General features: G+C 35.2%; 2 protein-coding genes across 5 annotated transcripts in view; one reads left to right on the top strand and one right to left on the bottom strand.

Annotated features, from left to right (window-relative positions):
• Positions 1-26: 26 nt before the first annotated feature.
• Positions 27-21,306, bottom strand: tn (tripartite motif containing protein thin). Of its 3 annotated transcripts, XM_081978330.1 has the most exons (9): positions 21,148-21,306; positions 19,223-19,331; positions 8,273-8,421; positions 5,320-6,816; positions 3,847-5,080; positions 1,824-2,002; positions 965-1,105; positions 770-910; positions 27-562 (listed from the first exon to the last, which is right to left on the bottom strand). In XM_081978330.1, exons 3-9 carry the CDS (start codon positions 8,405-8,407, stop codon positions 131-133), a joined length of 3,759 nt encoding a protein of 1,252 aa, XP_081834456.1. In that variant the 5' UTR covers positions 8,408-8,421; positions 19,223-19,331; positions 21,148-21,306; the 3' UTR covers positions 27-130. The 3 variants fall into 3 exon arrangements, with proteins under 3 accessions (XP_081834456.1, XP_081834458.1, XP_081834457.1); XM_081978332.1 differs by lacking the exons at positions 19,223-19,331; positions 21,148-21,306 and adding an exon at positions 12,187-12,340; XM_081978331.1 differs by lacking the exons at positions 19,223-19,331; positions 21,148-21,306 and adding an exon at positions 11,347-11,580.
• Positions 13,570-22,054, top strand: part of LOC145728257 (5-hydroxytryptamine receptor-like) — a 117,906-nt gene continuing 109,421 nt past the window's right edge. The window contains exons 1-2 of one of the 2 annotated variants that reach the window (XM_081978340.1): positions 13,570-14,281; positions 15,848-16,006. The gene's annotated coding sequence lies outside the window, so the exon portion shown is untranslated. Of the gene's footprint in view, positions 14,282-15,837; positions 16,007-22,054 lie in introns of both variants that reach the window. The other variant, XM_081978341.1, reaches the window with a different exon arrangement.

Here is a 22,054-nt window from a genome sequence, read left to right as displayed (position 1 = left end):
ATAGTGACAAAACTAAAACGACTAACAAAAATGCAAATAACTTTATTAATACAAGATAATTAAATACACACCGCATAAACTGAGAAAAAAAATTAAATTTGATATTAGCTTTATTTTGGGCGATTTAAACCTAAAACACCTGGATCCGGTGATTCTCCCGGTCGCACACCAAGATATGACCGTCCGGCGTCATAGCGACACCTTCCAAGCCCTTAAACTCTCCCTTTTGCGAGCCCCAACCTCCCAACGCTCTCAGGAACGTTCCGTCTGGATGGAAGATCTGGATCCGGTTGTTTCCAGAGTCTGCCACGCAAATGTAGCCTTGATCATCGACGGCCACGCCTCTTGGAAACTTAAACTCGCCTTCTTCGGAGCCTTCGCGACCGAACGAGGACAACACTTTGCCGTTGACGTCAAAGACCTGGATTCGGTGATTGTTTGAATCGGACACGATCACTCGGTTCGTGTTGGACACGGCGATGTAGTGGGGATGTTCTAGTTGTCCTTCTTTGTTGCCCATGGTGCCGAATTTACCGACAAAGGTTCCATCTGATTGGAAGACCTAGAAAATGTTTTATTTGTTGTATATCAGTCAACATTTGAAATGCTGTTTGAATTGCAACATTTGCTTAAATGTCGGAACAGCTTTCAGATTGCTGCTTTTTCTTGACGAATCCCAAACTACGAAGAACCCGTAATGTACGCAAATACTGTATACGTGGACTTGTTGAAAGTTGGTAGTACTAGGGAGAATATAAACATCTCTTACCTGAATTCTGTGGTTTTCCTTGTCGCACACATAGATGAACCCAAGGGCGTCGGTTGCAATTCCCCAAGGATAGTTGAAACGTCCGTCTGATGTGCCTTGGCTACCGAAGGATCTCAGGAATCTACCAGAGGGGTCAAATACCTACACAAAAACAGAATGTTAAAAAATATTTTGGAATGGATGAGATTGACCTACTTGAATTCTGTGATTATATCTATCAGCAATGATGTACTGGCCGATCCTATTAACGGCCACACCTGCTAAGCAATCGAATTCGCCTTCGCCGCTGCCATATTGGCCAAACTCTTTCAGGAAGCGTCCTCGAGAGTCAAATACCTAGAAAATTGTTCACATGAACGGACAATTTTGCAAATTAAATTAGCAAGTAAATCATATGAGTCACTAGTCAGGCTAGTGCAATCGATAAATCAGATGATAACAATTAGTTTAAAACTATAGGTTTATTGACAATTTGAGTTAATCGGATTAGTTTAAAATTCCAATTGGAATACAATTACCTGGTGCTAGTTGACTTTTATATATAACATGAGACTGCACCCATGAAGAACATCATTTTAGTATGTAATAATTTAATATTGTAATTGTGTATAGGTGACAAATTGACAAAATCCTCCTTTATAACCTAACTTATCGTATAAGATATGTTACTTATCAGCAGAAATAATAGTTATCTAGAACCTGACAAATAATGGGTGATTCAAAAACACTGAACAAGTTTCAATATGCAGATGATACAACATTTCTCGCCAAATGATTTTCAGAATCTGAAATCTTCTCGTCAATACTAATATTCAAAAATATGATCTGGAACTTAAGTCCTATAAATATCTGGTGTGAAAGAACTAGGACATAAAGAAGAAAAAAAGTCCGTGTATTCATTGTGAGAATCAAAAATTGAAGAATCGTTATAACCCTATCTGATTCCATTTTGAAAGGATTTTGTCAAGAGTTTAGTTTTTACTCTTTTAATTCCGCAAATGATTCAACTGACTTTATGTGATTCTTTTGTCTATTTGCACAAATTGTTACCTACTTGAACACGATGATTAGAAGAGTCGGCAACAACAATGGAGTTGTCAGGTCCAACTGCTACACCACGTGGCCAAGTAAAACATCCGGCTTCGCTCCCCCGACTACCGATTTGAAACAGTTGCTGGCACTTCTGCAGGTACTGACTCCTAGGGGAGGTACCTGCCGCTGCTGCCGCGATACCTACACGATTATCAATCTCCATTAATTTTGTAGACCCAAAAAAATAAGCATACGAACAATAGGCAGGCCAAACATCAAGCGGTTATTTACAAAAATAATTGGTCACGATAGAGGAAAAAGGATTGTGTCGTTTGTGCACCAAACAAAACATAGTCCTCTAGTTTGTTTGGGTAACGCTTTCTGGCGTTAGATCGGACCAAAAGGGCCGATACCGCCGCCAGGAAGCTGTCCTTTCAATATTTGATTGTTGACTTTCGTTTGACTGAGCCAGTATGAAATGGAACTTTAATGCAGGATGTTGCGTTATCGGGATTATATAAGCCACAATAATGTTTTAGGCTTGCCACTAAAACTTTGGGTAGTTATAGGTGCTAAATGTTTGTTTTAGTTTAAGTTGACGAAGGTCGAAGTTGGTAACCTACTTTCAAATATATATTTTGTTGGAAATTTTACATTGTGATTTCATTAAACAAACGAGGTTGATTTAGTTTTTTCTTTGCGTATACACCAACCTACACAAGAAGCAACATAAATAAATTTATATCAATTATATTCCAACTTGAAAGGAGTTTATTTCTTCAGTCATTTGCAAAAATAGAAATAAAAAATTTCCAATTAACTTTCTAGGAAAATAGTCTATTTTCTAAAAATAGTTCTGGATAGCTGGTTTGTATTATAGTTTCAGTCAATATTACTTAATTGAATCGACTTGCATAAGAACATTAAACCAAACAACTATGATAACGTAAAACCGTACAAAACTGAAGAAGTGTTTGTAGCTTTTTAAGAACTAAACTAAATCTTACTGTTCATTAAATAAAATGTAGAGTTCTTTAATTATTGTTTTCCACAACTCATATTTACTTTGGCACTTTTCGAACTTTACAACTTGTAATTTCTACGTTGGTTGGCTTTTAATTTGAACTTTCCAGTAGAAAAACAAAGCGAATAATGGCTTATTGTAACTTTTTTGATCTGTTTTCCAGAAATTTTTAAGTAAATTCGATAAGAACTTGATTACGACAAAGCTAATTTATTAACGTTATTTTGCTCTTGCAACTAGAGCCAAGGAGATTGAGTGCTTAGAGGAGAAAAGCTATTACGGACTATATTGGATGAGTTTTGTTTAATGGAAAAAACAGCTTTAATTACATAAAAGTTACTAACTTGACAATTAAGATTTTTAATACCATATGTGAAAACCCAAACAAATTTTGGGATGAACTACTGCTTCTCGACTGTTAAAGACTTGTGCCACAGGTTCATAAGAACTAGAACTATATTAATGGTGTCTCTAGACTGTATAATGTGTTCAACGAATACTATAATTTTACTAGTACAAGCAAGAAATTTCGTGACTACCAAACGACCAAACATTTCGGGTACAACGATAAACAGACGTTCATTGATATGAAATCGGTGCTTGTGATCTATACCAGCAAATTCTTGACTTTTGCATTTAGATTTTTGGCCTTTATCATGTTGTAAACTTAAATTTGAAAGCTTTGAATTTTAAAATGTTTTCCATATGTATTTCTGCTGATTTTTTAAATGCTGAATTAGGTTAACAAATCACAACCAAACAACACCCTTTTCTGCAAACAATATAAGTGAGCGCTAAGCAAAATTACAATAGCATTGTATAGTTACCCTCCGATAAATAGATCATCAACAAACAAAAAGTTTGGTCCTACTCACCCAACGTTTTAGGGCGCGCAATATTCGTTATTTTCATTCGCAAGAAAGTTATGGTGTTCGTGGACGTTAGATGAGAAGAAGAAGGTATGGAGAAAGAACGACAACCTGACCCGCTACGATGGCATCAACTAACTCAAACAACTTACCGGCTGCCATAACTGTAGGGGTAGTGGGGGAGCCTTGCATGTTTTTTTGATCGTCATCAGAGCTGGCCAATTCCGTAGACGATCTCAATGGCAAACCCAGCGATAATCTTCTGGCTGCTGCCGAAGAACTGCCGGCCGCTTGGGATCCCCCGCTGCTGTCTTTGTCTTTGCCACCGCTTCTGCCTCCGTATTTATTTTTCAAGTATCTAGCCCACGAACTGAGGGCGGCTCCGTCTTTTTCCGAGGTGGATGCTGCCGCCCCCGTGGATCTTTCGGGAGAATTGTCTTTTAGCGCGTGGGAAGATCGGCTTCGTGCCAAGTCGTGGGCAGATTGTGAAGTGCCGTAACCGCGTGATGCTAAGTAGGCTGTAGGGTTGGAGGTTGTAGGTGATATGGGGGTGGTTACACTCGAATCGTCTCCCTCGTCGTCATCACCGAATTGTTGGCTGCTTCGGCTTCGAGCTAGCCTCTGTCTGCGGTCTTTTAATGCCATGTAGCGGCTGCGACCGCTGGAATATTTGCTGTCATCGTCGTTACCATACTTTGATGTTGGGATGTCGTCATCCTCCGGGGGTATGGCCGCGGAACTTTTGCTTTTATTTAAAAAACGGCTGGTGTAACCGTAACGGGATGAATCGTCTTCTACGGGGTTAGGACGTCGCCTTCCTCCATACCTTTCTTCTGACGTGTACTTTGATCTATTTATTGGAGATTCCTCTTTTTTTCCACCAGTATCCCTGGCGTGCGCGCTGCGAGCTAGCAGAGGGCCGATGTCACTTTTAGCCATCTTTTCTTCAGCGATCTTACTAGACGGCTCGTCGGACTCCTCTTCACTTTCCGTTTCCTCTTCTGAGCTAGTTTCAGACTCTTCGTCATCCTTTTTTACTGGAGGAGCAGTCTTGGAGTTCAAAAATCGACTTTGAAATTGCTTAGGTGCTGGTTGTGGTGGAGGTTCCTTGGTAGCGGTTGCGTTTCTTCCGGGAACATCGCTGCTTCTCGACAGGAACTTTTGTTTCACTTCCTCAGTTGTAAAGGGGGCGCCAGTGCTGCGCACCGCTGATGATGACGAGCTCTCAGCAGATGAGCTGGAGTCGCTGCTGGCTGATCTTACGGATTTCTTATGACCGGCATCGGACGGTCTCCTGGTGCCTTGTGGTGCTTTAGGTTGAGCAGCAGTTTTTCTTTGCGGTAGCGCGTTTACTGATTCTTCTGATTCTTCGGCGCTGGACTGGGCCTATAGAAAACATTGCGTTAGGATGAGTATCTTGCACACGTCGTCATGCTTCACACCAAAACAACAAAAAAGAGGAAGTGGAAGTAAAGTAGAAACATGCCACTATAATGAGTGTGTAGGTGTGTGTACCACTACACGGACAGCAAGCAACTTAAAAGGTACGTTATTCTAATCTAGTAAGTATCTTATCAGGTACAACAACATAAGTGAGGCTATGGAAACGGCCGATCCAAACTCACCTCGGGGGCGGGTGTTTTCCTTTGAACGATCGGGTGTCTTTCTTCCACCGTAGCTCTAGTTTCAGTCGGTCTAGTTTCGGTGGTAGGTGTAGTCGTCTCTGTGGACGTAGTAGCCCCTTTGTTTTGTTTTTTAATTCTAGAGATCTCATCTTCCTCGCTTACTTGACGAGTGGTAGGTTGAGGTGGTCTTTTAGGTACCACCTGAGGTTGTTTCGGGGCCTGAGGCTGAGCAGGAGTGTCCTTTTTCTCTTTTTTTCCCGTTGGGTTCTCTTGCAACTTCTTCATGACCCGCGGAGAATCCGCCAGCCTGGTAATGCCACTAAGAGGACCTTTAGTTACGTCTTCAGTGTCTAGAGGTCTTTCCCTTTCGTGGCCTTTTTGTTGATCATGGAATCTCACTCTACTATTTTCATTATCAGACTCATCATCTCCAATGGTGTTTCTCCTTCTGAATCTACTGCTGTATTTGCTTCTAGCACTTCTAGTGCTACTGTCGTGATCATAATCATCACCATATTCACCTCCGCTTCTTCCGTAACTAGAACCGTATCTTTCACCTTTTTGGTGACGTTCTCCGAATTTTCTACCACTCAACACAGGTTCAGTTTCTTGTTCACCGTACCCCCTTTCACCGTAACTTGGATCTTGGTTTCTAAACGCTAGTCTATGGTCGCTCTTTGACCTCATTAAACCAGGACCTGGAGGTTGCAATAACCCGGTGCTGGTACCTTGCGAAAATGGATTGTTACTGTTAGCGATGTTCAGGTCTCCGAAGCCGGCTACATGTAACACTAACTGATTAGGGTCATGAGCTAAGATCAGTCTGATCTTCCTCGAGTAGTCGGTGTTTTCGTACTCAAAGTTGCGAATAAACTCAATGGTTTTCAAAAATATCTCTTTGGCATCCATCAGCTCGCAATCATCCCAAATATCAACGCTTTCGTTCATGTGTTTATCGGCCAAATCGCAGTTACTCAGTATATTTGAAATTTCTTGCTCTAAATTTTCTTTTAAGCTACTAAGCGTGCGCCCTTCTGTGGTTAAATAGCGGTCGATTTCTCCTCGTAAATACTCGGTCCGGTCTTTCAAAGCTTTGCTCAATCGCCTGTAAATTTCCTCAATTTCCTCGCTAACCGACAAACAGTTAGTCTGGATGTTTTGCGTGTTTTTCTCCACCAAATTCAGACTGTCCTGCAGTCTGTGCAGCCCACGTCTCACTTGATTGTTTATCCTGGAGATTTCTCTACGTAGAATCTCCATGTGGGCACCTTTGCATTCTTCGCAGATTTTCTTGTCGCAGTGATGGCAAAAGCTGCAGTAAGCTTTTTCGGAGCAGACGTTACAGCGTTCCATTACTTGGCCGCTGGTTGGATCCGGCAGTTCTCCGGTGATTTCGATGTGGAGCTCGAGAAAACGTTGAAGGGTGACGTTGGTGGGGAATCCTTGCACACCTTGATAAGGGATGCGATGTTCTGCACGACATTCTGGACATTTAACCTAGAAAAGGATTTTGTTTGTTAAATAATTCGAAGTTTAGTGACTAAATGAATATGTGATATAGTAGTGCCCCAACAAAGATGCCTTGTTAATAATTCATTTAGTTAAGTTAACTGAAACATTTACACAGATCACTTAGGGTCTTAAAGGGTTTCACGTTTTGAATAATATGACACTTCTTGATTCTGCTTTAATAACAATTTTACTAAAATTTTATTTCTTAAGCAGCATTGTCAACAACAGCAGTGTTCACTCAAGTCTAAGTCAATACTTGCATTATTTTCGCCGTGTAAACGTAGTAATTTTGCTGCGTCTAAGTTGGAGAAGTAATATTTTCCTATTAAAACTTCTAGAAACACTCTATACATAAATTTGTATTTTAGTTTGTTGTGTTGTGTTTTCCATTATTTTAAAGTCTGCATGAAGGTTTTGAAGGTGATTTATCTTAATTTTCTTCTTAGCAGTAGTTTATGTTCTATAAAAACTGCTTTTATATCTGAAGTGCAGTATTTAAGTTTGACGAAAGTTACTAAGTCAATTTGCCTTTTATACAGTGTGTCCAGGATAAGGAGAGTCACATTGTTGTTAAATGTCTTTTTGTTGCAATGAATAATTTTAAAAATATTATTGAATTTTTATTGTTTATTTAGTAATTATTTAACTTCTTGATTAAAATTTTTCGTAGACAAGATTGGAACGCAAAACCTCAATTTGCCAAAAATAATTGACTATTTTCAGATACCTACTTTTACTAAGCCTGTTCTAAAATTTTACACTTCCTACGCTAGTTTCGTAATGTGCAAATTGATAAAAGACGTGAAAAACACTGTACTTGCCAAATGTATCATAAGGTCAAACTGTTAACATCCAGGAAAATTTACTTAAGATTACTCAAACTTTTAAAACGTATTGATTGTTTAGTAATTCTGAAAGCATAAGTGAATTAACATAATTATTACCCTTATATTGGTACAACTCAAGAGAGCTTTTGTCTGTCTCATCTATGTGAACGAGGGAAATTTAATTTGAAATTCCGTTAACGTAGTAAGATAACAGTAAGCATTCCCATTAGCAGACTTAAACGACGAAAATGTTCTAAAATGCGTGAATTTAATTAGACAATATTTAGAGAAGATTATAAAAATACTGCTATCAGTATTGCAAATGAATTCATTGTTTTATGAAATTATATTTGCCCAATTTCAATATTAAAATTGTAATTCGTATCTGTTATTGTGGTATGTGGATGAAAGGTTTATTTAAAAACTGAAATTTAACCGGTTTTATGTGCACGTCGACAAAGCAATTAAACAGGAACGTTTGTACAGTGCCTGTATAAATAACCAGGGCATTTGTTGTATTTTTTCAAGTATTATAATTCACAAAAATTATAGTGCTTAATTAAGTTTTACTCAGATAACAACAACAATCAAACAATATACAAAAATATATGTACCTGTCTTCTGACGTAATCCACAAGACCTTCAAGACAGGGTTCCATGCAAAAGCTGTGCTGGCAGGGTAGCAGTTTGGGGTTCCGGTACCGATCCAAGCATATTGCGCAAGTCAACAATTGCTCGAATTGTTCCATTTTGAATTTTCAGTCTGGAAATGAAAAATTCTGGTTATATTTTTCCGTTGGGGCTACTTTTAGCAAATTGTGAACTAAAAATATCGATTGCAAATCGGGCGTGGAGCACTATTTTCGAATTTATGATCACGACTGGATTGGTTCGTGCTATTTTCGATTACAACAATAAATATTTGAACGTTCCTTGCGGGTTAATAATACAGTTTATGGTTGTTTTGCACCCAATGATCAAAAACTGGTTAAGTTGCAAAAAAAAAGTGAGAGAAAAAGCACTTCAGGCAGAGTTTATTTAAAGATCTGGGTTATTTTCAGTGAAACATTCAAAGTGTTTTACAACTCCGAAGGATGGAATTTTGCCAGACGTTTATAAGAATGAAGGCTGTGATATAAAACGGGTTTTATTAAACAGCAGCCGCAAGAAAACAAAATTCCGATTTTAAAGTGTTGCATTTGCTTCAAGAAGTGTCAGTTTCGCATCACTGTGAAAGCAAAAGTCAAATTTGAACACATGCTAGCAAAAAGTGTACGCCACTGGCAGTGAGTATCAGTTTTCGTACTCGACGAGTTCATGTGCGTCGCGACGCCTTGGAAGTGAAATGATCTTTGTGACGTTTACCTTTCCCGTTTTAAATATAGCATAAGCTATTTTGCTTACACAAACTTGAAATTTGACATGGTTTTATTGCTCCATATTGTAGAAATTTTAGAAAGGATTCTATTTTTTTAACCTCGTTAAACAAAATTTAATGCCGACCATAAAATAAAATTGTGACTTGTTTTTGTTTTTTTGAAATTCAGGGAAATCGTACTATTTTAAGCAATTACAGATATTGGCAACATCGTATTTTGACGTAATATTATTGTACTGACGTAGACTTTTTGAATATTAAATGTAAATACTGGCATAGTTGCAAAACTATTTGATCTGTAAGGCAATTAGTCAGGTTTTATTATAATTTATTTTAGGAGCAATGGTTTTCATTATCTCAACCCAATATTATTTTTAATAAAGAAAATTCTTTATTATGATCATTACAATGTTAATAAGGCATTTAGGGTGCAAGATATGCAAGTACTTTACTAATCAGTATAGTTAAAGATATCCTTGATAATTTTAATTACACCGAAGATCAAAATTTAAATTGCTGCAGCTCTTGCCAGTCTCTTAAAATTTTCCAAAAAATGCCATATGCCTATAGAATTACTTACATACCAGAGACCTCTGAAAAACTCTTGTAAACCTCTAACTGATTTTTTTTAATATCGCCAAATGCCTTGAAAACTTTGTTAGACATTTAATGTGCTTTTAGCACCAAATACTTCTAGTATTTTTTTCAGAATACCTATCTCATAATCTCATAATACAAATCTCTAAATATTAGTGAAAATGTATCAAAAATTTCCAGAAACTTCTACAAGCGTCTTCTAGGAATTTTCTGCCAAAAGCTTCCATTTTGAACCTACCAACACTACTGATAACTTTCTAAATGCCAGAGACCTCTAAAAAGTAAGAATGACATCAACGTATTCAGCTACATAAATCTGACAACAGCGCTCACCGCTGCCAACTCAACAAAACGTCATATCAACTTGTATTGTTATATTTTCAGGTAGTTTTCTAGCTTAGTCATATTTTGCAAATTAAATTAATTTGAGGGGAAAGATCAACACTACAAGGTGTCTCAATCGAAATAAGAGAAACTACCAATAGGCAAGTTAATAGGCAATTAACTAAAATATTTTCAATGTTGTGACACCTCCGGTTATACCAAAAGTAGGTACCAATAACCTATATCTATCTGCAATGGTCTTTGGCTGTTTGAAAAATAACGTTTTTAGATTTTGGAGTGTCATAGCTCTTAACCAGAATGAGATGCTTGCATATACCTACCTATTTTTACTTTTTGAGATTTATTGCATGGTTATATTGAAAAGTTTGACATTTTTTTACTGTTATACATTTTTTTACACCTGTTTAAATAAAAAATGTCACCAATATGATAGATCTCAAAAGTTAAGATAGGATAATTCAAGCCGTGTGGCTATGACACTACAAGATCTGAAAATGTAGTTTTTCAAACGTCAATATCTCAAAAACGTTGTAGATAGATATAGGTTCTATTACGTTAAAGTATTCAAATTTAAAATCGATCAAAGTATTCAAAAATCTAATAATATACAGGGTGTTTTAATTAAAATAGCAAGTTGGTAAAACCTTCAAAGAATTTAGAAGAATGCACATCCTCAGATCCTCTACTTCAAGGTGAATAATGTAAGAAATGATATGGTACATCGTAGTATCAGAGTGTATATTCTTGGAACGAGGAAAAGGAGTTGTCAAGAGAAAAGTATGTATAATGTGACAGGAACTTGCTATTGTCAACCACTTCTGTCACATTCTATCAACACTTCTTTTGAAAATTCCGATTGAGATTCAAGAACTCAGCATGGTTATCAGCACATATTGACGTTTGCACTTGATTCTATGAGTCAAAAGTTCATTGGCTTTTCATTAAGACAGATGCTACCAGGACCCTACAAACATCAAAAAATAATATGCGATTTAAGTCATGAAATCCAATGAATTCGCATGTTAGAAATCAAGGAATATTAAAGATCACCCTAATAGGACTGAAATGGTTATTTTGCGAAATATGTCAGGTTCTAAACATAAACGACCAGTTAAGGATTACTTTTTGTTTCATCCATGGTCAATTCGATATGTCATTGAGTAATAATGGCTCATGCATTAATGTCTTTTCTCTATCTTGAGTTTCACTTAAACTGTAATAATATTATAATTGTTATTTGGAATTGTAAAAATCTTCAATAAGCTTTTCTTGTCATATCAACATAGATTACAAATTTAACTAATTGTCAAAAAAATAGCTTTGTAAACTTGCATCAAATTTCAATTAACTGCAAAACAATTGCCTGACCTTTAATAAATCCACAATTAACAGCTGTGTCCGCAACTAAATCACAAAGGAACCACAACAAAGGAAACACTTCATCACTAAGTCTATACGGAAAGCAAACCGGCAAAGGACGGAAAGCGGGATCGAATGTGCAGTGTTCAGGATCGTTTGACACCTATATTGAAGGTCCGCGTGTCTTATTTTAGACCGAGTGTGTTCGTTCGTTCTAATTTTTCGGGAATGGGCGAAAATATTCACAACGTGAACAAAACAGTGGGACCCCTAGAAGGGGGGCCAACGGGAGCGTAGGCCGAATTGGCAATGTTATCAAATGTGTTCTAGATTTTTCTATTTACTTGTGCCGTCATATTGGGTTCAATATTTTCTTTTTAGTAGTTTTTGAGGTTGTGCCATAAACCCACGTTTTCGTGTCGTAGTTACTAGAATTTAACACAAATTGTGAGTAGGCACGAGTAGTCCACACACTCTATTGTCGCCTCCAAAATAGAAATTACGACTAATTCCGTCCGGTTATTCTGGGAATAAGGACAATGTCCTTTGTTGAAGAACTTTTGCTAATTGCCAAAGTTATTGACTCGTAATGTCGGACAAGAATATTCAACCATATGATGCTAACATACTAACTGTAATTTTCAGCTTGGAAAAAGAGTGTTTTTGGGACGCCACTGCATACTAGCAAACTTGAAACAACGTCGATCGGAAATTCGTGTGGGAGATCTCAAAACGTTTTCTTTCAAAACAACCATCTGGATCTTAGTGACGGGAATTTATATTTCCATCAAAATATCCAAAACTAGAAGTTCTTTTAAAATAAAAGTCACTTTTTTGCTTACCACTTACCTTGTTTTTAATTCAAACATACATGCACTGAAAGCACTACCGACGGTAAATTAATGTTTAACAAACTTTAGCGTGCTTATTTATGAAACATTCCACCGGGGAAATGAAGTTCTCGCGCCAGGGTAAGACTGACAATAAAAACTACCTTATGCACAAACCCGGGACTTAAATATGTGTATTTTTAGAACAAAGCTGCGCGAAATTGGTATAAACAAAAAGTCCAAAACAATTTACAAACGAAAATAAAGGGCTACACGTGCGCCTCGTGATTGATCCGGTGAAAATCCTAGGATCAAAGAAAAAAATCTTTTCCCTCAAATCCAGTGGCGTTTTCAAAAAAAAAAGTTCATCCATGAAAAACGCCTCACGTATTTCACGCTGTCCCCGAATCAGCAGTCGAGTTAACATTTTCCACTCGAAAGGAACATTCGTATGGGAAAATATTGGACCATTCGCAGTTCACTCGGTAAAAAGGGCATATATCACAGCGCGGAATAATCGAAAGAGCCCTCCGAAGGGAAACCAATAAGGATTTTTCTGAATTCATATTATTTGCTTTCTATATGCTGTGTATGATATACCGACTAAGTTAAGTTAAAAATATAAAGTATAAGCTAGTTTAAATTGATCCAAAAGCTCACTTTGACATTCTATCCTGTCATTCCTTCATAACTTTTTTTATTACATTATTTTCTGTCTTGTTTTAATAATTTTTGTACTTTTTTGTATTCCTTCTTTGTCCAGTATTAGATTGTCTTCTTTATGTTTCTAGTCGATTGATTAAATATTTTGAACATTAAGAAAATTTTTATATTGATTATTGTACAGACTGTCTTAATTAGTGTCTCATATATTAACTATGAATTTCTTTATAATGCTTATCAGTTTTTTAAAAAGAACTTCCTAAAAATAGTTTTATGATCATAACAACTTCTAATTCTTATAAAGACTTCAAACTCAAGATTTATTGTTAAACGGATATTTTCAATGTGGTTTTCATAATCTACCTTATGTTCTTCAAACGTTTGTTGTTTGTCACATGTTAAAACATGTTTTTTATTAATTTACTATTTTAGTATGCCACATCTTCTCTCTAACCTATTATAATGAGGAAATATTACTTTACATCAGCATGTTCTATTTTTGCTTGCCATCGTTTAGAAGGCTCACTTCAGTTACATTTTTCCATGGTTTCAAACAAAAATCATATAAAAATTCTAAACTCAATTTTTTTGGCATATTTCATATCATTTTATATTTGTCGTTTTTTTGTGTTTTTTTTTGTTTTTAATTTTTCAGATACATTAATTTTAATATCTTATTCATTTAGGTTATATGTCCTAATAATCACGTTGTCATTTGTCGAATATATTGAAATAACATTTTATGTCACTTTGATTCGTTAAAAAGATACTTTCTCGGTACTTTAAGCATAGCTTAAGTTAAGTGTGACTTACACGGTACAACACTTTCTTCCCAAGAACTGCTGCTTTAGATCAAAACAGTTAACGATTCATTCAAGACATTTCTAGTAGTTTATACAGCAGAATGAGTCAGTTTCAGAAAGTCTATGTTCATGTTCACGAGTTGATTGATCTTAATTAACCAGCTTCGCCGTGCAAATAAACCGCGATAAAAAATCCCGATTAAAGTCTCAACGGTTTGGATGTTTTTCCAACTGAAAAACGTATGAAACTCCGAATTTCGCAAAGGAAATTACTCTTCGGCTCATCTTTCTTAGCCCCGTGGAAAGTTAATTGCCTTTTATTGATTGATAAATCAAATTTGACGATATACGCTGTGCAAACATCACAACGGTCTTTAAATACGTTTTTTTTCCTTTTAATTAAGAAGTTAAACTTCGGTCTGTGATTGGAAATATGAAATTTGCTCTAAAAATATAACCCTGACACGTGCAAAAGTGTGATAAAATTCGATTGTCCGTTAAAACTAAAATAAGAAGTGGAAGTAGAATTTCAAGTTTTCTGACACAAGTTTCAATATTTTCAAACTATTCTTCAGCACGTGTCCTTTAACACCAAATTATATTAGTAGTAGTTGGTACACGAGCACCTGGAAATTATTTAAATACAAGGTGAGTAAGAAAACCGCTTACTAATTTTTGTCATTCATCGATTCATCATAACGCGTCTAAATTTGAAGTCACAATGATGGAATGGTGCCAGTTTAACCGAATCTAGACACCATTAAACTTAACACAGTAGTGCATTAACTATAGATTAGGGTTTAATTGTGTAAATGGACCCTTAAACCGACCAAATATTTATTCCTTCAGTTTTAACTGAGGTCTTATCATTATTTGTATTTTGGTGAATAATTTTAGTATGTTTTAGTTAACTACAAGTTTAACTGCACTATGTAAAATAGACTTTTAAGACGGAAACTATAATAAAAAACCGTTAAAGGTCACTTTTACAGGTTTCGATTAAACTGTAGTTTTAAAGTTTGTCTTATTCTGTGAGCTTAACTGAACCTATACACAATGTAGCCTTGATACAGTTCGAATAATTACCTACAAATAACGATTTGACTGTGTAAATGGACCCTTAAATAGACAGAATACTGATTGCTTCAGTTTTAACAAATAGAACGTCAATTAGATTCAATTTACTTTCTCATTATTATTTGTTACAATAATAAATCCCGCTATAACAGTTTTTTGTTTCAAAGTAACGATGTTCTTACTGATACAGTTTTTGTAAAATTTAAGTGAAATTGATTTTAAATTATTATATATTAATTCGCTCTAAAATCGTAAATTACACATACCAACTTTTTTTTGCTCATATACGTAAACCTTTAAATTTTCAAATTGTGGTACACAACAAAGAAATAAGATTATTTTTAATTCAATATCACCTGTTTTAATGGTATTAAACATAAATGTTTAAAAACTTTTGTGCCCATTTTGTCAGTACAACACATACGTCCTGATTCTCTAACACACAAGGTTCTGGAACCATTTTTCCCTCAAGAGCAATTTACAAAACTGGAAAAGTTATGAAAGATCCAGTTAACGTAAATTAAAAATTCAGCCATTGCCTTTTCAGTCAGGGGTTGAAATTTTAATTGCGCTTTAACAAGAGCCTTTTTTCTTTTTAGAGTAGCCTCATTAATGCAAATGATCGTGATTTAACATAAACAAAGCCTGGTTTTTTTCAATTTTAGCCAAACACAATGAGTAATTGAATTATTTCAGGTTTTTTAAACCAGAGAAAATTAATTAGGATACTTTAAGTTTAGTTGTTGCTCGTAGAATTAGTCAAATGAACAATTTGCATTATTTATTCTGTTTGATTTTTTAAAAAAAGTTTGGGGTTGTAAAAGCTGTTTTTATTTTACAAAGTTTATGATTTTTGGTCCGTTTATTAACTTGATTCCCAAAGTTAACCGTAATAAGTAAACGTAAATTATTCATTCAACTTGCTTTTTTAAGTAAGTTTTTAAAATATACTAAACAATTAAGATGCTGCCACCTAACATTCATTTAAAACACTAAATAGTACCAGTACGAGCAATCGTCAGTTGGATTTTTGCCAAAAATTTTAAAGTATCACCTTCATTAGTAAAGATAGCGCCACAATCGCATTAACAACGATTTGCGCTAAATTTAAATCCACTTAATTTTAGATCATTTCAGCTCCACCGATCTGATGTACGGGCAAAGCTACCACTAACAAGCTTTTTGTATTTTGCATAAAACCGGCAGTTGATGATGCACACCTTATCGAGGCTTACACAGACGCAATCTTACTTTTCTAAGTGGCTTTAAACAAAAGGAAATTTGTCTCTTCTCCAGGTAAGCAATTTACTTTCCAGACAATTTAAACTGGAAATTCCCGTGCGATATATGCGCGGACTCGAAGTGGAAATACCTGTTTGTTTTAGAAACGTCTTTAGAGTTAATTACTAGACTGTTTCGTTTAGAATAACGGATCTAAAACAGAGAAGAAAGACGTGTTCGAATACCTTTGAAGTGTCTTTAATGCGCTATTTTAAATTCCTCGTCACTTATTTGTATGTATGAGTTGTTTTCGCATTGTTCGAAATTCGGTTTTGGCGGGATAAACCCGAGCACTGGAATGGTCATGACCAATTCTTGTTAGTGCCAAAGCGAATTCATTTTCCCGAATCGTTCATGTAAACAACAAAGTTCGAATTGTAGTTTTATGCAGGCAAAACGGCCAGAATTTAAAGAGGAAAAGCCGGACCTGAAACGAATTCAATTCAAATTTTATGCATTTCTTTTATGGAAAAGCAAATGTTCTTTATCCATGTCTAATTCACTTTTCGATTCAAGCACGAGAACATTAGACATGACTTTCTGGGAAGAGCTGTATTTTGAAAGCAACTTTCTATAGCTGACTAAGCGATTTCCGTCTGAAAATAAAAATATAAACTTACTTTCATGTAGAACATAAACATCTCCCATTTCATATTTTCCATTTCGAGTGGGGGCCATTCCAACAAATAATGACCCCTCTAGCCAGAAACGTAATTGCCCAAATTGCCAGCCATATTTCGGCCCGGATCCGTTTTATTTTCACTGTTGCGGCATTTTTAATTTAGCATATTGTGATTTTTATTAGAGAAACTCTAATAATCGTCAAAACAATGCCCGTCTGGCTTTAATTCCTGTTTTTTGTTCGCGTTGTGCGAACGTTTTAGTCGTTACCCTTCGTCATCCCTTATATGAGTTTCTTTTGTAAGCTCACTTCAGGCTTAATGCGTGCAGTAATAGCTTATAATCGTACTTGTGATGGAACATTTACGTTAGCTTAATAGCCACGTAGACAGTAATAATAAATTTGATTGTATTATTTGGGGTTTGAACAGGTCTATTAAGTTGTTTGGTTCATTTGCTTCAAAATGATAGTTTAGTACAAGTGTTTGAAGAAAATAATGTGCTTTAAAATGTTGTTTTTTGAATTAAATATTTCAAAAACGAAGCTATACTGAACAACCACATTTCATAAAACTGAGAAGAGAAAAATTTAGTAAAAGTCAAAAGCATGGTTGAGAATTAAAGTCTTACAGTTTTGTTCATGATCTTCTTATACAAATACCTATATTTTGCTATTTCTACAGAGATATCTACTTTTTCCTTAACGTTAGAGAGTAGATATTGCAACTAACAATATCACAGGCATCTTTAGGCGTGAGATTTGAAATTGATTAAGTTGGCACACAACTTTTTCCCCGGCGAAGGGAAAGGAAAAATTGGTGGCTGCTATGACTCAAAACTGATATAAACTGATTTTTTTCTGTAAAATTTGGTAAGTAATTTCAATTAGTAAAAAAAATAAACTGCAAAACTCGAGTGTACGGTCCATATAGCCTTCGTTCGATATATCATATACATTCTTGTTGTACAATATACAATGTGACTGATGATTAATAGGACTGCCTTACTTTACAGCAAAATATTTTTATTTTACATGATTGACCTACGCCAACCACGCTCACTTTTTGTATTAGTAAGTGTTATGTTCCAACTAAATTTAATGTAATTACTCTACTGACAACTTTGTACTTACCACACTTTGTACTATTCACTACAAATTTTGTCTATAAAGTCAATTTCAATGTTTCCTACTTTATTCAAATTCTGTGAGACTTAAAATTGGCTGGAAAATGTCCTGTTTCGCTTGGAAACTGAAAACCTTCTTAAAAGCTTAAAAATTTGATTTTTAAGTCAATCTTGTAATGTCTTAACTTGATTCAAAGAATTTTAGCCTTAAATGTGACTTGAAAATGTCTTCTTGTTTTCCATCGAAAGTGTGAAAACTATCTTGGAAGATTGGAAATTACACTATCAAGTATAATGTCTTGTGTACTACTTTGACTCAAATACTTTAAGCCTTAAAATTGACTTGAAAACTTACAGATTCACTTGGAAACTTTGAAAACTGTTTTGAAACTCCATTTCCAAACTCAAAAACACTAAAAATTTACTTCAAAGTCAAGGATTTTCAAAACGCTGAACTCTAATGTAGTAATTTTATTCCCGAAACTACAACTCTTTCAAACATGTTAGGACAAGGTTTTAAATAACAGCAATTGCATGTAAAGAGGCGAGTACTCTGGGTATCTATTTTGCAAATTTAAAGGATTAAGCATTACCAAACTATATTTATTACTTTGCACTGATTATGGTAATGTAAAATTCAATAAACCTAATAAGTAGCTCCAAAAGTTACACAAACTATGATATTTAATATACTATATGACAAAGCCTTCAATACTTCTTGGACCTTAATAGTCAAACCTTGGAAATTTAATTTTTCATTGTGCTCAAAAAGCTAAAATTTTTCGCAAATGCAACTCTTCTTGAAGATCAACGATTTTCGACTTTTGTTCGGTTGAATAAAGCTTAAATTTGTTTTACCAAGACTGGAAAAGCATAATACCGTTGTATATGTCTAACAATAAACCAAAAAAAGCTTTTTTTATGTTACATCATATAAACTTTCGGTGACATTCGTAGTGATAAAAAAAAGGGACAAACGTTTATTACATATTCATAAAGCACGGCGTTTTACGAGATTTGCATAAGTGATAACCGCCTGGGAGCAAAAAATATATCCAATGATTTATAAGCGGGTTTTCAGAATCGATAAAGCAAAGTTAACCGTGTAAATTGAAACAACACACCCAATTGGAATTATTAGTACAAACGAAACGGCATGAAAATTGCCCGTCTATAAATCATTCAAAGCCCTAATTGATTTTGAATGTTGTTTCATTTTTTTACTAGGCGATTTACTCGTCAAAGTGCATTAATGGATTCAAATCTGGCTTTGATGAAACGCAGTAAATTGCTTTGCTAAATAAACGCCAAAACTTAGAGTTCTGCTTCTGATTGCCAGGAGAGAAACTTTGAGTCCATAAACAAGACTCATCTTATTCATTCAGTCCAAAAGCAGCTCATTCCAGTTTCATAAGAATGGCGAAAGGAAGCAGGCCAGCCAACCGTAGCAATTCATGTGAAATACGTGTTAGTTGTTCAACTTACTTGGGCTTGGGATTTCGCACTCGGTTTGGTTTCTAATCGCAGCTAGTTTATCCGAGGCCCCTGGGGGCTGCCTCTATTAAACTCTACCCTCTGCTGCTATTTTCGTAACCTGAAAGAACAATTTGCACTGGTTATAATCACTTTTACCCTCTAGACTGGCGGTTTTCTGGATTGCTATAGTGGGGCTTCCTGATTAATGCTGCGTGTATGTAGAGTGTAATTAAAACGGCACGAGTTTCAGATGAGGCTACGAACCGGGAAGCAATTTATTAAAAATTTACACGTACAGTGCAGAAAATATTACCATATTCTCCACATTAAAAATATAAATATTTCCCAGTTTCAGTTGTTAGATGCATTTTTAAATTTTTTAATGAAATTGAGTTAACATTAAACTAGTTTCGTCAAATGTGAGAGCTGAAGTTTGTTAAACTCAACCAATGTTGAGTTGAAACTCTGAATTTTTAGCTGTTCTGACTGATACTTGTATTGTGTAACAATATTATTATTCGCAATGTTTAATTATTAACAAAACCAGTACAACTGGTTATTGGGGCCTAAGCACTACATTCTCTTTGTTGCCACAACTGTCTTCATTGACAGCTTGAACTTAAAATTTTGATAGATGTAAAATGAAATCACTTTATGCTTCAAGTTCATGAATTTATTTTATTTTACAAAAACCAAATAAATAAAATTGTTTGGTTTGCTATTATAAAACACCATTTATGCGAACCATTATTGGTCAAAAACCATACTAAAACATGGAGTTTTATTACAAACATGGCAATTTATAGTTGATCCAAAATATTTGGTAAGCGGCCAGGTTTGGCAACTAGGTTAATTTTCAAATTAATAAAATGTATGTTGACATTATCTGTTGTTGTGAAAGTTATTCGGTAACCTCTCAACAGCTTTTTTATTAATTGCATTAAAAACAGTGGTGAGTATTTGTTTCACAGCCTTTGGTAGTGTAATTAAACAAAGCACGTTGACAAATTTGCTTAAAATATTAAAAATAACTCAAAACAAAGTGACCTTAAACGTTTAACAACTTAAAAATTCGTTGAATTTTACCTTTAAGTTAAGAAAAAGTTTGTATAGAAGTAAGTAAAACACTGAACTGGCTTTTAAATGTTTGGATTAAATATAGTGCTGGAAGTTTCCGTAACAAAAAATAGGTTAGAAAACTATAAATATCCCACAAATAGAGTTTAAGAAACAGGATGAATGTTAATTAGTTATCGTAAACGTTTGTTTATCTTGATATTGCAGGTTTCTGTCAGTAGTTCTTTTCCCTGAAAACTATAACTTTTCAATCAAACTAAACTTGGTTATAAAACTGGCTTTTTGAACCCGAGGAGCAAAAAAACTCCCATAAGTTCTTATTACAATAAGTAGAGACGGGGTTGGCATTTAATCAACTGAAAGATATGAACACGTATGTAATCTCGATTTTATAACTACGGGCATTGTCTTTCAGCGTATATACATCATAAAACGTTTTGTCGTCAACCCAAATTGACGATCTCACTTTACGACACACGTTCTCCGTCTCGTCCTACAAAGATCGCCCATAAAAATCAATCAAATATCCCCATAAAGCTTAAGTTGTTCTATGTGGAGCCGTCTAGGTCCGATTGCTAAGCAAATAGTCTTAAAATAACACTATTTTCCTTTTCAAAGTCCAAACATCAGAAATGTCTATTTTTGATTTGTTTCTGAAATATGACCTCTTTAAATGTATGCGACATAAATTCCTGGACAGTGTAGGTGTACAGTTCCTTTAAGTTTCTATCCAAAGGTTAGATTAATTGAAGGATTAAATAGATTGAGGCAACCAAGTTAAAAATAATCAAACTAGGATTAAGCATGATCCGGAGAAAAAAATTGTGGAGAGGGATAAGAAATATTTGGAAACTCACACTCTGCCTGGCCACTGAATATCCGAAATTCCTGTTTGCTTAATTTTGGTGCCGGAAACTGGATCACTGGAACGGTTTTTTGTCAAACCGGCCCGGACCGGTCGGACTGAAGTACTGGGAGACGGACGGTCGCGGTTTTGGCAACAAACCGACGATTCTAAATAGGTTCGAGATGACTGTTTTATAAAAAATACGACTCTCTTCTTTCAACTAGGTGCGATCATTTATTTTGAGGACTATTAATAAACGACCGAGAGTTTTGCAAGTGCGCGAAACGTATTTTTACAGTGACGGAAAACCTCGACAAAGTTTAAAAAAAAAAACGGGGTAAATTCTCATCGTTTACGTTTTCATGAAAATTTTAACTCGTGAATAATTCTGCAGCATCATGACTATAATGTATTTTATTTTGTCCCACAAAATACGCAGTATCAAAAAATAGTAAAAACAATTTAGCCAGTCAGGTGAAATCTAAGATCATTTTGTTAAAAATCTCAGCGTGTCAAATTAAACAAAGTATTTACAACACAAAGATGAAATTATTAAAGTTTAGAAAAATGTAGAATTGTTCTAGGCTATCAAATGCTGATAATGTTCCCCATTAACTTCCATGCAGTAAATTTGATTCAAAGTGATTTCTAACATTTTGTAGAATCTGAGGTGTAATTTCACCGGAACCTTAGAACCTGGTTCGGAAAAACCTCATCCGAACTGTTTCGAGCCGCCACCAACAAAATTATAATTGCCGATATGATTGCCAACAACGGATTGACGTCGAAATCTTCTAATAATATAGTTTAGGTTAGGTTAGGTATAGCATACAGTTTTGATTTGAGATATGCCCAGAGGACGAAATCTAATGGGGGGAAACGTGCTGGCCATTCAAATAGACCTCTTCTTCCATACA

Source organism: Ips typographus, linkage group LG4, assembly GCF_016097725.1.
Source record: "Ips typographus isolate SLU linkage group LG4, UJ_Ityp_2.0, whole genome shotgun sequence".
NCBI lineage: Eukaryota > Metazoa > Arthropoda > Insecta > Coleoptera > Curculionidae > Ips > Ips typographus.
The sequence above is the reverse complement of the archived record's forward strand: the minus strand, read 5'-3'. Positions and strand labels throughout refer to the sequence as shown.